General features: G+C 40.5%; 1 protein-coding gene and 1 non-coding gene across 3 annotated transcripts in view; one reads left to right on the top strand and one right to left on the bottom strand.

The window, feature by feature from the left end:
- Positions 1–1,376: 1,376 nt before the first annotated feature.
- On the bottom strand, positions 1,377–1,448 carry Trnaq-cug (transfer RNA glutamine (anticodon CUG)). The gene has a single exon. It is a non-coding gene; the product is annotated as a tRNA-Gln (tRNA).
- A 233-nt stretch (positions 1,449–1,681) lies between these two features.
- Positions 1,682–13,915, top strand: part of LOC143276504 (origin recognition complex subunit 2-like) — a 42,803-nt gene continuing 30,569 nt past the window's right edge. Inside the window, exons 1-3 of one of the 2 annotated variants that reach the window (XM_076581041.1) lie at positions 1,682–1,821; positions 7,728–7,871; positions 13,023–13,109. In XM_076581041.1, the coding sequence (XP_076437156.1) occupies positions 1,728–1,821; positions 7,728–7,871; positions 13,023–13,109 (325 nt within the window). In that variant the 5' untranslated portion in view covers positions 1,682–1,727. The remainder of the gene's footprint in view (positions 1,822–7,727; positions 7,872–13,022; positions 13,110–13,915) is intronic. The other variant, XM_076581042.1, reaches the window with a different exon arrangement.

Here is a 13,915-nt window from a genome sequence, read left to right as displayed (position 1 = left end):
CCAGCAATACAGCATCGCCATCATTATCAATCCTTGTTTTACTTTTTCTGATGTTCTTATTGTTTTTGTATTTATCTAATTTTTATGATAATGATACTACTACTACTACTACTATATAATATGTAATGATAATAATTATTATTATTATCATTATTGTTTTTATCATCATTATTGTTAGTAGTAGTAGTAGTCTTTTTATTATCATTTGAAAATGTCACTTCCTTTTGTTTCTGTGGTTTTGCTGTTATTGATGATATCTTTGCATATTCCTGTCTTGCATAATTATGTTTATTTTGCCATCAAGTGTGCAATATTGTTGTGGTTTTGTCATTTTAATATGAATGCAAATAATCATATCATGAGTGGAAATGCTGAATATCTTTGTCTTTATTTGTGTTTGTATTTGTATTTGTATTTCTTTTTATCACAACAGATTTCTTTGTGTGAAATTCGGGGCTGCCCTCCCCAGGGAGAGCGTGTCACAATACTACAGCGCCACCCATTTTTTAGTATTGTTTCCTGTGTGCAGTTTTCTATTTGTTTTTCCTATCGAAGTGGATTTTTCTACAGAATTTTGCCAGAGACAACACTTTTGTTGCTGTGGGTTCTTTTACGTGCGCTAAGTGCATGCTGCACACAGGACCTCAGTTTATCGTCTCATCCGAATGACTAGCGTCCAGACCACTACTTAAGGTCTAGTGGAGGGGGAGAAAATATCAGTGGCTGAGCCATGATTCGAACCAGCGCATTCAGATTCTCTCACTTCCTAGGTGGACGCGTTACCTCTAGGCCATCACTCCTGTGTGAGAATGTATAAGAACAAATAGAAAGGTGCAAACAACAACAACAACAACAACAACAACAACAACAACAACAAAACAGAGAGAGAGAGAGAGGAAAAAAAACAGCAACACACACAGAGAAAAAAATAATTTTTATCTCAATCAACTTTTTCTCACTACAAAAAAAAAAAAAAAAAAAAAAATCATTCCTTTTGCTACCACTCTCAGCAGAGTTTGGTTATTGTGTTGGTACAAGCACATAGCACACCTGTACACACAGACACACACACACACACACACACACACTTATTCATTCACTCACACACACTCACACACATACACATCAACACACACGCACACAGACGCACACTCATGCTCGCACATGTACACACACATGCATGTGCTTGTCAAAGAGAAAAATTGGAAGAACAAAACAGATATCATTACTACACTCAGTTGCATTATTGGAGTTACTAGATGGATGATAAAAAAAATATCTAAAAAAAAGATTGGTGCGAGAAAAAAAAAATGATAAGACAATGAAATCTTTGGAGTTGTGAATAGGTAGGTGGAGAGAAAAAAAAAAAAAAGTACAGGTTCCACCGAGATTTGAACTCGGATCGCTGGATTCAGAGTCCAGAGTGCTAACCATTACACCATGGAACCATCGATGTTCGATAAAGCAAACTAAATACTGATATAACAAAAATACTTCCGATTGTATGTTTTAATTTTAATGACTTGTATTAAATAAACAGTAAATTAGTATTGTCAGTTTACTGTTAGAACCGTCTCAGGCATTAAATCCTCCCTATTTATACAATTTTCAAAACTCAATGAAAACTTTTTTTCTGTATGTGCATTTTTTATCTTCATGGAAGAAGAGTGCAGTGGAAGACCCGCCACAGAAATCGCAAGTAGACAGCAGCGCGACTCACCGTCACTATGCAAAAAGAACGTAAAAAACGGGTGTCTGTGACGTTTGTTAAGGACGATGATGTGGTACAACATATTCTTCACATTGAAGACAAGAAATCTGGTTTGTTATTTCAGTTCCTTTTCGAAATTTATTGCTTTATCTCTTAATTCTAAAAACAAAAACTGTTCACTTGAATGTTCGCTTGTGTGCCGATATTTAGTATTTTCAACCACCGAGAATATGGTTAACATACGAAGCTTTGGTAAAGTCTCACTTTAGCATCCTGAATTCCTGGAGCTATATGCACGGTGTATTTCGTGTATATTGCAATGCAGGCTTGAAGTAACAATCATTTGGCCATTGTCCATAGCTCCAGGAATTTTGGATGCTAAAGTGGGACATTACCATGAAGTTTCAAGAAGAAAAAAACAAGATGTTAATTGTATCTTTAACATATGCATTAACTTTACATCAAAAGCTTGCACCGAACTGATACCACTACTGTGTCTACTTTTAATGATGCACAGTGGTGTTGCTGTAGAGAACACTGCCACTTATTTCAGGTTTCGGTTGGATCATCAACCACCCCCATTATATGCAGCCACTCAAAACCTGATTAAATACTGGTCAGGTATCTGCCTTGCATATGTGTTGTAGCTTAAGTGAAATTTGCCCAGAAGCAGTGACGCCTCCTTCAGAAACTGAAATTGAAACATCAGTCTTGAATACTGCCATATTCAGATATTGATAATAGTTTTACCTCGGACACCCAGTGGAGATCATCATCACTGTAGTTTATATTCTTCTTCGTTCATGGGCTGCACCTCCCACGTTCACTCGTATGTACACAAGTGGGCTTTTACGTGTATGACCGTTTTTACCATGCCATGTAGGAAGCCATATTCTGTTTTGGGGGGTGTGCATGCTGGGTATGTTCTTGTTTCCATAACCCACCGAATGTTGACATGGATTACAGGATCATTAACATGTGTATTTAATCTTCTGCTTGCATTTACACATGAAGGGGGTTCAGGCACAAGCAGGTCTGCACATATGTTGACCTTTACCCACCAGGCGCCATTGCCAAGATTTGAACCTGGGACCCTCAGATTGAAAGTCCAGCGCTTTAATCACTTGTTTATTGCACTGGTAGTATTTTGTATAATATTATGACTGTTCACTTAATGAGGACATGAAGTGGAACAGTTTCATGCTTTAAAATTGGCAAATGGGTAAATGATTACAGAACAATATATTATTTAAACTGAACATATCTGCACATTAAATTCATTAAAGCAATCATATTGATTGAAACAATCAACCTGGTGCAACACAGGGTGCAGCAATATTGGATGTCATAACAACTATGGGGAACGACCCCAGACTCTGTTCATAAAGTCCACAGAAACAATAAGTGTTCTGTGAGTGTGATCTGTTTATAAAGTCCACGGAAACAACAAGTGTTTTGTGATCTGTTTATAAAGTCCATGGAAACAAGTGTTCTGTGATCTGTTTATAAAGTCCATGGAAACAACAAGTGTTCTGTGATCTGTTTATAAAGTCCATGGAAACAACAAGTGTTCTGTGATCTGTTTATAAAGTCCACAGAAACAACAAGTGTTCTGTGATCTGTTTATAAAGTCCACAGAAACAAGTGTTCTGTGATCTGTTTATAAAGGCCATGGAAACAAGTGTTCTGTGATCTATTTATAGAGTCCATGGAAACAACAAGTGTTCTGTGATCTGTTTATAAAGTCCACGGAAACAACAAGTGTTCTGTGATCTGTTTATAAAGTCCACAGAAACAAGTGTTCTGTGATCTGTTTATAAAGTCCATGGAAACAAGTGTTCTGTGATCTATTTATAGAGTCCATGGAAACAACAAGTGTTCTGTGATCTATTTATAGAGTCCATGGAAACAACAAGTGTTCTGTGATCTGTTTATAAAGTCCATGGAAACAACAAGTGTTCTGTGATCTGTTTATAAAGTCCATGGAAGCAACAAGTGTTCTGTGATCTGTTTATAAAGTCCACGGAAACAACAAGTGTTATGTGATCTGTTTATAAAGTCCACAGAAACAAGTGTTCTGTGATCTATTTATAGAGTCCATGGAAACAAGTGTTCTGTGATCTATTTATAGAGTCCATGGAAACAACAAGTGTTCTGTGATCTATTTATAGAGTCCATGGAAACAACAAGTGTTCTGTGATCTGTTTATAAAGTCCATGGAAACAACAAGTGTTCTGTGATCTGTTTATAAAGTCCATGGAAACAACAAGTGTTCTGTGATCTGTTTATAAAGTCCATGGAAGCAACAAGTGTTCTGTGATCTATTTATAAAGTCCATGGAAACAAGTGTTCTGTGATCTGTTTATAAAGTCCATGAAAACAACAAGTGTTCTGTGATCTGTTTATAAAGTCCATGGAAGCAACAAGTGTTCTGTGATCTGTTTATAAAGTCCATGGAAACAACAAGTGTTCTGTGATCTGTTTATAAAGTCCATGGAAACAAGTGTTCTGTGATCTGTTTATAAAGTCCATGGAAACAAGTGTTCTGTGATCTGTTTATGAAGTCCATGGAAACAAGTGTTCTGTGATCTATTTATAGAGTCCATGGAAACAAGTGTTCTGTGATCTATTTATAGAGTCCATGGAAACAACAAGTGTTCTGTGATCTGTTTATAAAGTCCACGGAAACAACAAGTGTTTTGTGATCTGTTTATAAAGTCCACGGAAACAACAAGTGTTCTGTGATCTGTTTATAAAGTCCACAGAAACAAGTGTTCTGTGATCTGTTTATAAAGTCCATGGAAACAAGTGTTCTGTGATCTATTTATAGAGTCCATGGAAACAACAAGTGTTCTGTGATCTATTTATAAAGTCCATGGAAACAACAAGTGTTCTGTGATCTGTTTATAAAGTCCATGGAAACAACAAGTATTCTGTGATCTGTTTATAAAGTCCATGGAAACAAGTGTTCTGTGATCTGTTTATAAAGTCCATGGAAACAAGTGTTCTGTGATCTGTTTATAAAGTCCATGGAAACAAGTGTTCTGTGATCTATTTATAGAGTCCATGGAAACAAGTGTTCTGTGATCTATTTATAGAGTCCATGGAAACAGCAAGTGTTCTGTGATCTGTTTATAAAGTCCACGGAAACAACAAGTGTTTTGTGATCTGTTTATAAAGTCCATGGAAACAAGTGTTCTGTGATCTGTTTATAAAGTCCATGGGAACAACAAGTGTTCTGTGATCTGTTTTTTTAAGGCCATGGAAACAAGTGTTCTGTGATCTGTTTATAAAGTCCATGGAAACAACAAGTTTTCTGTGATCTGTTTATAAAGGCCATGGAAACAAGTGTTCTGTGATCTGTTTATAAAGGCCATGGAAACAAGTGTTCTGTGATCTATTTATAGAGTCCATGGAAACAAGTGTTCTGTGATCTATTTATAAAGTCCATGGAAACAACAAGTGTTCTGTGATCTGTTTATAAAGTCCATGGAAACAAGTGTTCTGTGATCTGTTTATAAAGTCCACGGAAACAACAAGTCTTCTGTGATGTGTTTATAGAGTCCATGGAAACAACAAGTGTTCTGTGATCTGTTTATAAAGTCCATGGAAACAACAAGTGTTCTGTGATCTGTTTATAAAGTCCATGGAAACAAGTGTTCTGTGATCTGTTTATAAAGTCCATGGAAACAACAAGTATTCTGTGATCTGTTTATAAAGTCCATGGAAGCAACAAGTGTTCTGTGATCTGTTTATAAAGTCCATGAAAACAACAAGTGTTCTGTGATCTGTTTATAAAGTCCACGGAAACAACAAGTGTTTTGTGATCTGTTTATAAAGTCCATGGAAGCAACAAGTGTTCTGTGATCTGTTTATAAAGTCCATGGAAGCAACAAGTGTTCTGTGATCTGTTTATAAAGTCCATGGAAACAAGTGTTCTGTGATCTATTTATAGAGACCATGGAAACAAGTGTTCTGTGATCTGTTTATAAAGTCCATGGAAACAACAAGTGTTCTGTGATCTGTTTATAAAGTCCATGGAATCAAGTATTCTGTGATCTGTTTTCAAGGCCATGGAAACAAGTGTTCCGTGATGCAAAATGTAGGCTCATCACTTTCATCATTTCCGTAACCTGTGCAAGTCAAATCGTCGTCTGTACAACATGTGCTTTCTTCTGGCACTCACAACTTTGAACTGTAGCATAAGGACTAGGGGTTCTGGTTCACCATGACTTAAGCCTCCAAGATTGTTGATGTTTCAGCAGCTTGTTTTAGCTCTTCGTCCAGAAACTTGGGTTCAACATTGTATGGAACTAAACCAAACTCCATTAAAGACCACCCTTACACAGTATTTTTCTATGAAATTGTCTGAGTTTGCTTCACTGATAAGTCAGCCAAAAGCGAAAGTGAGTCTTTTTGTTTGTGACATTGAAAGTGGAAGTAGATGGGCGCAATAGCCGAGTGGTTAAAGCGTTGGACTGTCAATCTGAGGGTCCCGGGTTCGAATCACGGTGACGGCACCTGGTGGGTAAAGAGTGGAGATTTTTACGATCTCCCAGATCAACATATGTGCAGACCTGCTAGTGCCTGAACCCCCTTCGTATGTATATGCAAGCAGAAGATCAAATATGCACGTTAAAGATCCTGTAATCCATGTCAGCGTTTGGTGGGTTATGGAAACAAGAACATACCCAGCATGCACACCCCCGAAAACGGAGTATGGCTGCCTACATGGCGGGGTAAAAACGGTCATACACGTAAAAGCCCACTCATGTGCATACGAGTGAACGTGGGAGTTGCAGCCCACGAACGCAGAAGAAGAAGAAAGTGGAAGCCTCCGTGACTGCTGGAATCATCACATTTCTATAAAGTTTTTACTCAAGATTTATTTGTTTTAACTTGTTTAAGAAGTATTGGACAAGATGTCATTGCCTAATATCGATTTATGTAAGCCATAAAGCCATCCCACCTCGCTTCTCCTTTAATGTGACCATCCTCATCCTAATTTCTATGATATTATGACTGCCAGTTTAATGTCACCTTGACCACAGACACCAAGCGGAGATAATCACTATATGATGCTGCTAAAAAGAATCTCTCTCTCTCTCTTCTTCTTCTCTCTTTCTGTCTCTGTCTCTCTGTCTCTCCCTCTTTCTCTCTCTTTCTCTCAACAGACAACAGACACCAAGTGGAGATAATCACTATATGATGCTGCTAAAAAGTATCTCTCTCTCTCTCTCTCTCTTCTTCTTCTTCTCTCTTTCTGTCTCTGTCTCTCTGTCTCTCCCTCTTTCTCTCAACAGACAACAGACACCAAGTGGAGATAATCACTATATGATGCTGCTAAAAAGAATCTCTCTCTCTTCTTCTTCTCTCTTTGTGTCTCTGTCTCTGTCTCTCTCTCCCTCTTTCTCTCTCTTTCTCTCAACGACAACAGACACCAAGTGGAGAGCGTCATTGTGTGTTGATACTATAACTGTTGTAACTTGATGTTACCATGGCAACCACGTGGAGAGCATCATTGTGTGTTGATACTATAACTGTTGTAACTTGATGTTACCATGGCAACCACGTGGAGAGCATCATTGTGTGTTGATACTATAACTGTTGTAACTTGATGTTACCATGGCAACCAAGTGGAGAGCATCATTGCGTGTTGATACTATAACTGTTGTAACTTGATGTTACCATGGCAACCAAGTGGAGAGCATCATTGCGTGTTGATACTATAACTGTTGTAACTTGATGTTACCATGGCAACCAAATGGAGAGCATCATTGTATGTTGATACTATAACTGTTGTAACTTGATGTTACCATGGCAACCAAGTGGAGAGCGTCATTGTGTGTTGATACTATAACTGTTGTAACTTGATGTTACCATGGCAACCAAGTGGAGAGCATCATTGTGTGTTGATACTATAACTGTTGTAACTTGATGTTACCATGGCAACCAAGTGGAGAGCGTCATTGTGTGTTGATACTATAACCGTCATAGCCTGATGTTACCATGACAGCAGACACCAAGCGGAGAGCAGCCAAGCGCAGTCTCAGCTACAGCAGTGGTGTGGCGGCTGGCAGTGGCAAGAAGAAATGGATTCCAGACAATGACGTCATTGAGGACAGCAGCGATGATGACGACAACCCTGCCCGCCTCTCAGGTTAGTGTCTGCAGTGATTACTGTAATGATGCACTGTCTGTGGTAATACGATGTGATGATTACTGTAATGATGTACTGTCTGTGGTAATACGATGTGATTACAGTAATGATGTACTGTCTGTGGTAATACGATGTGATGATTACAGTAATGATGTACTGTCTGTGGTAATACGATGTGATGATTACTGTAATGAGGTACTGTCTGTGGTAATACGATGTGATGATTACTGTAATGAGGTACTGTCTGTGGTAATACGATGTGATGATTACTGTAATGAGGTACTGTCTGTGGTAATAATAATAATAATAATGGATACTTATATAGCACACTATCCAGAAATCTGCTCTAGGTGCTGTACAAAAACGCTTTTGATAACATAAAACATTATATCTATGTTACATACACACACCAAAATGTGACCACACACACACACACATACGCGCGCGCGCGCACGCACGCACGCACGCACGCACGCACACACACACACACACACACACACACACTGCATACATACATTTTAACATACATGTGTATCTAACAGCTACCCTAACACATACGCACACATAGGCAGGCACAAACTTACATGGACACACGCACACACAATACACATTCATATACATGCATGTAGTTGTGGACCTGCCACAATTGAACTTATTGCTGAGGGAAAAGGTGAGTTTTGAGACGAGATTTAAAAGATGCGAGGGAATCAGAATGACGGAGGTTATCAGGGAGCTTGTTCCACGTCTTTGGCGATTGAAAAGAAAACAATCTGTGTCCATAGGTCTTACTTCTGACGTGAGGTATCCTGAGAAGTCGAGTATCAGAGGAAGAACGGAGCTGGCGAGACGGGGTATAGATATGGATGAGTTCAGAAAGATATTTGGGGCCAGATGCGTTGACTGCAGAAAAGGTCAGAGTGGATAGCTTATAGTCTATTCGATCAGAAACAGGCAACCAGTGGAGAGACTGAAGGAGAGGAGAAACATGGTCAAATTTAGAAGCTCTGCAAATGAGTCTGGCAGCGTTATTCTGAATTCTTTGGAGTCTGTCTAACAGGTATTTGGGAAGGCCGGCCAAAAGAGAGTTGCAGTAATCCAATCTTGAGAGAACCAGAGAGCATACAAGTGTCTTGGTTGCATCGGTTGAGAGATAGTGGCGGATAGAGCTGATTCTACGCAGTTCCAAATAGGCAACTTTACAGATATTCGAAATGTGCTGTTGGAAGGAAAGAGACTGGTCCAGGATTACACCAAGACTGCGAACAGAGGGAGAAAGTGAAACAGGTGTGCTATTGATCAGAACAGAGTCAGGAAAGGAAGGATGTTGACGAAACTTCTTTGGACATGTTATCATAAATTCAGTCTTATCATCATGTAATTGCAGCTTGTTGAGAGTCATCCAGTCCTTTAGGCCAGCAATGCACTCCTGTGTTTGAGTCACCAGTGCATCAAATTCAGCTATGGAAGCCGACTGATAAAGTTGTGTGTCATCAGCAAAGCTCTCATGCGACATCGCATGATGACTGATGACATCCGACACAGGAGCCGCATACAGCACGAAAAGAACAGGACCTAGGACGGACCCTTGTGGGACACCATATTTCAAGGCAGATACTCTAGAGTATGTACCATTTACACACACTTTCTGTGTACGATCTGACAGGTAAGACGTGATCCATGCTAGTGCAGTGTCACGAATACCAAAGGAAGTTTTAAGTCTGTTCAAGAGGATAGAGTGGTCGATAGTGTCAAAAGCTGCTGACAAATCTAAGAGAGCGAGAACAGATATCTTATCCTCATCAAATCCTGAAAGCAAATCATTCACTATTCTAAGAAGGGCTGTTTCGCAACTATGACCACGTCTATAAGCTGACTGGTGGGAATTAAGTAAACCATTCTGCTCCAGATGAGCTAAGAGCTGAGATAATATGATCTTTTCTAGCAGTTTTGATAAAAATGACAGATTAGAGACAGGTCGATAATTTTTCAAACAATTATGATCCAAAGATGGTTTCTTGATGAGTGGACGTACAACAGCAGATTTGAAGCTTTCAGGGAAACAACCAGACAGTAAGGAAGAATTGATGACATGAGTAATATGTGGCAGTAGAACATCAATACATTCAACCAACAAAGAAGACGGGACAGGGTCAAGCTCACAGGATTTCGGACAAGCGCTCAGACACACTTTCTTCACAAAATCTTCAGTAACCGGTTGGAAACAATGTAAAACAGGACCACTGTACACGCGTTCTTGAACGGGTGAAGAAGGAGACACAACAGAGTCAAGCTTCTCACGAATGCATGATATTTTGCCGGTGAAGAAGTCAGAAAACTTTTGAGGGAGTTCCTGCACCTGTTCCTGCACTGTCTGTGGTAATACGATGTGATGATTACTGTGATGATGTACTGTCTGTGTTAATACGATGTGATGATTACAGTAATGATGTACTGTCTGTGGTAATACGATGTGATGATTACTGTAATGATGTACTGTCTGTGGTAATACGATGTGATGATTACTGTAATGATGTACTGTCTGTGGTAATACGATGTGATGATTACTGTAATGATGTACTGTCTGTGGTAATACGATGTGATGATTACTGTAATGATGTACTGTCTGTGGTAATACGATGTGATGATTACTGTAATGATGTACTGTCTGTGGTAATACGATGTGATGATTACAGTAATGATGCACTGTCTGTTGTAATACGATGTGATGATTACTGTAATGAGGTACTGTCTGTGGTAATATGATACGATGATTACTGTAATGAGGTACTGTCTGTGGTAATATGATGTGATGATTACAGTAATGATGTACTGTCTGTGGTAATATGATGTGATGATTACTGTAATGATGTACTGTCTGTTGTAATACGATGTGATGATTACTGTAATGAGGTACTGTCTGTGGTAATCATCATCATGGCCTGGCTTCGCTGACGAAGATCTAGGAAGGGCGTTGTCCACGTCTGATGCAGGCACGCTCATGGCTGACAAGGCCAATGCGGGAAAAGCAGAGTCGGCCGCAGCGGTTGCAAGGGAAAGTCCGGTCTGGGTTCGCGGCTGCAGCGTCGTGGTTCTTCCTCCTTCTGCGTTTGTCCTCAAGGCTGGCCCTGCGGTTGTTTTCGAAGGAGGAGACAGCTTGGTGGATGGTGCGTCGCCAGGTCTCTCGATCAGCGGCTACTGCGGACCACTGGCGATGGTCAATGTGACAGGCACCGAGAGCTTTCTTCAAGGAGTCTTTGTATCTCTTCTTGGGTGCTCCTCTGTCACGGTGGCCAGTGGACAGTTCGCCATACAGCGCGATCTTGGGCAGGCGGTGGTCCTCCATCCTGGACACGTGCCCTGCCCAACGTAGCTGGGTCTTTAGCAGCACTGCCTCGATGCTGATAGTCTTTGCCTGCTCCAGGACCTCGACATTTGTGATGTAGTCACTCCAGTGGATGCTGAGGATGGTGCGAAGGCAGCGCTGGTGAAAGCGATCAAGCAGTCGTATGTGGTGCCGGTAGGTGACCCAGGTTTCGGAGCCATACAACAGGGTGGGCAGTACAACAGCTCTGTACACGCTGATCTTTGTGTCTTTCTTCAGGTGTTTGTTGTTCCACACTCTCTTGTACAGCCTGCCGAATGCGCTGTTTGCCTTTGCAAGTCTGTTGTCGATCTCCTTGTCGATCTTGGCGTCAGACGAGATGGTGCAGCCTAGGTAGCTGAACTGGTGGACCGACTTCAGCTCTGTCTCACCGATGTTGATGTGAGGAGCGTGGAATTCTTCCCGTGGGGCAGGCTGGTGGAGAACTTCCGTCTTTTTCAGACTGACTTCTAGGCCGAAGAGCTGCGCAGCCTCTGCGAAGCAGGACGTTATACGCTGCAGGGCCGCTTCTGTATGGGCGACGAGGGCAGCATCGTCGGCAAACAGAAGCTCTCTGATGAGTTGCTCCAGTGTCTTGGTGTGGGCCTGTAGCCGCCTCAGGTTGAATAGGCTGCCATCAGTGCGGTATCTGATGAAGATACCGTCGTCGTCGCCAAGATCTTCAGTGGCCTGTTGGAGCATCATGCTGAAGAAGATCGTGAAGAGGGTCGGCGCGAGGACACAACCTTGTTTCACTCCATTTCCAATTGGGAAGGGCTCCGAAAGGTCGTTGCTGTGTCTGACCTGTCCACGCTGTTCCTCATGTAGTTGGATGACCATGCTGAGGAATTTTGGGGGGCATCCTAGACGTTTCATGATCTCCCACAGACCTTTTCTGCTCACGGTGTCGAAAGCTTTCGTGAGATCGACGAATGTCGCATACAGTCCTTTGTTCTGTTCCCGACATTTTTCTTGTAGCTGTCTGAGAACGAAGACCATGTCTGTGGTAATACGATGTGATGATTACAGTCATGATGTACTGTCTGTGGTAATACGATGTGATGATTACAGTAATGAGGTACTGTCTGTGGTAAATACGATGTGATGATTACTGTAATGAGGTACTGTCTGTGGTAATACGATGTGATGATTACTGTAATGATGCACTGTCTGTGATGATACAGTTAAATAAGAATGCAACACAATACAGTCATACAATAGTCACATTGATACAGGGTGTTTAATCACTTACATCACATTGATTTTATATTGTGTCAGTCACTGATACCATGATGACGCTGATTATCACACTGATATATATCTGTCACACTGAGTCACTGATAGCATTATGACACTGATTATCACACTGATATATATTATCTATCACACTGTGTCAGTCACTGATACCATCATGACACTGGTTATCACACTGATATATATATATATATATATATATATATATATATATATATATATATATATATACCACACTGAGTTACTGATACCATCATGACACTGATTATCACACTGATATATATCTGTCACACTGTGAGTCACTGATACCCTGATGACACTGATTATCACACTGATATATATCTATCACACTGTGTCAGTCACTGATACCATCATGACACTGATTATCACACTGATATATATCTATCACACTGTGTCAGTCACTGATACCATCATGACACTGATTATCACACTGATCTATGTCTATCACACTGTGAGTCACTGATACCATGATGACACTGATTATCACACTGATGGGACGTGATTGTGTTTGACAGCTCTGGGTGTGGAGGAGAACAGCATCTCAGGCAATGCAGTGTTTTCCTTCCGTACACCCAAAAGGTCTGGACTGATGGCCAGGAAAGGTGAGGAAGTCAGTTAATCACTGAACACATGGCTTTGATGTCTTTGTGTGTGTGTGCTTGTCTGTGGGAGGGTGTGTGTGTGTGTGTGCAAGTGTGTGTGTGTGTGTGTTGGGCATTTTTGTCTTGTGTGTGTGTGTGCGTGTGTTGGGCATTTTTTGTCTTGTTTGTGTGCGCGTGTTGGGCATTTTTTGTCTTGTGTGTGTGTGTGTGCATGTGTTGGGCATTTTTTGTCTTGTTTGTGTGCGTGTGTTGGGCATTTTTTGTCTTGTGTGTGTGTGTGCATGTGTTGGGCATTTTTTGTCTTGTTTGTGTGCGTGTGTTGGGCATTTTTTGTCGTGTGTGTGTGTGTGTGATTGTATTGCATTACTCTTTTTTTTTTTTTTTCATCAAAAAAGATTTTTCTGTGTGTAAAATTTGGGCTGCTCTGCAGTTTTCCTAGCATTGTCTTGGTGTATAGATACAGATATATGTGATGTCTTTGCATGTGCAGAGGTATGTTATTATGCACTATTGTGCTTGCATTGTTTCATGTGAGGTGTTTAGAACCCGTTATATCGGGAGTTTGTGCCATGTAAGTACTGTCTGTTATTATTATTGATGTAGCGTCTTAACCAGGCTGTACCCAAGTTGTGTGTGTGTGTGTGTGATGATGGTGTTGAGGCGTTATGGATACTTATATACCTCCAGTTCTCAGTCAAGAGTCCAAGCTTTAAGTGGCCTACAAACAGTTATTTATACAGCAAGCTGCCTATATGTATCTTGCAAAAAAAAAAAAAAAAAAAAAAATGGTGCGTCTGTACAGGCGG

This window comes from Babylonia areolata, chromosome 32, assembly GCF_041734735.1.
Source record: "Babylonia areolata isolate BAREFJ2019XMU chromosome 32, ASM4173473v1, whole genome shotgun sequence".
Taxonomy (NCBI): Eukaryota; Metazoa; Mollusca; class Gastropoda; order Neogastropoda; family Buccinidae; genus Babylonia; species Babylonia areolata.
This window is presented reverse-complemented; position numbering and strand designations above follow the sequence as displayed.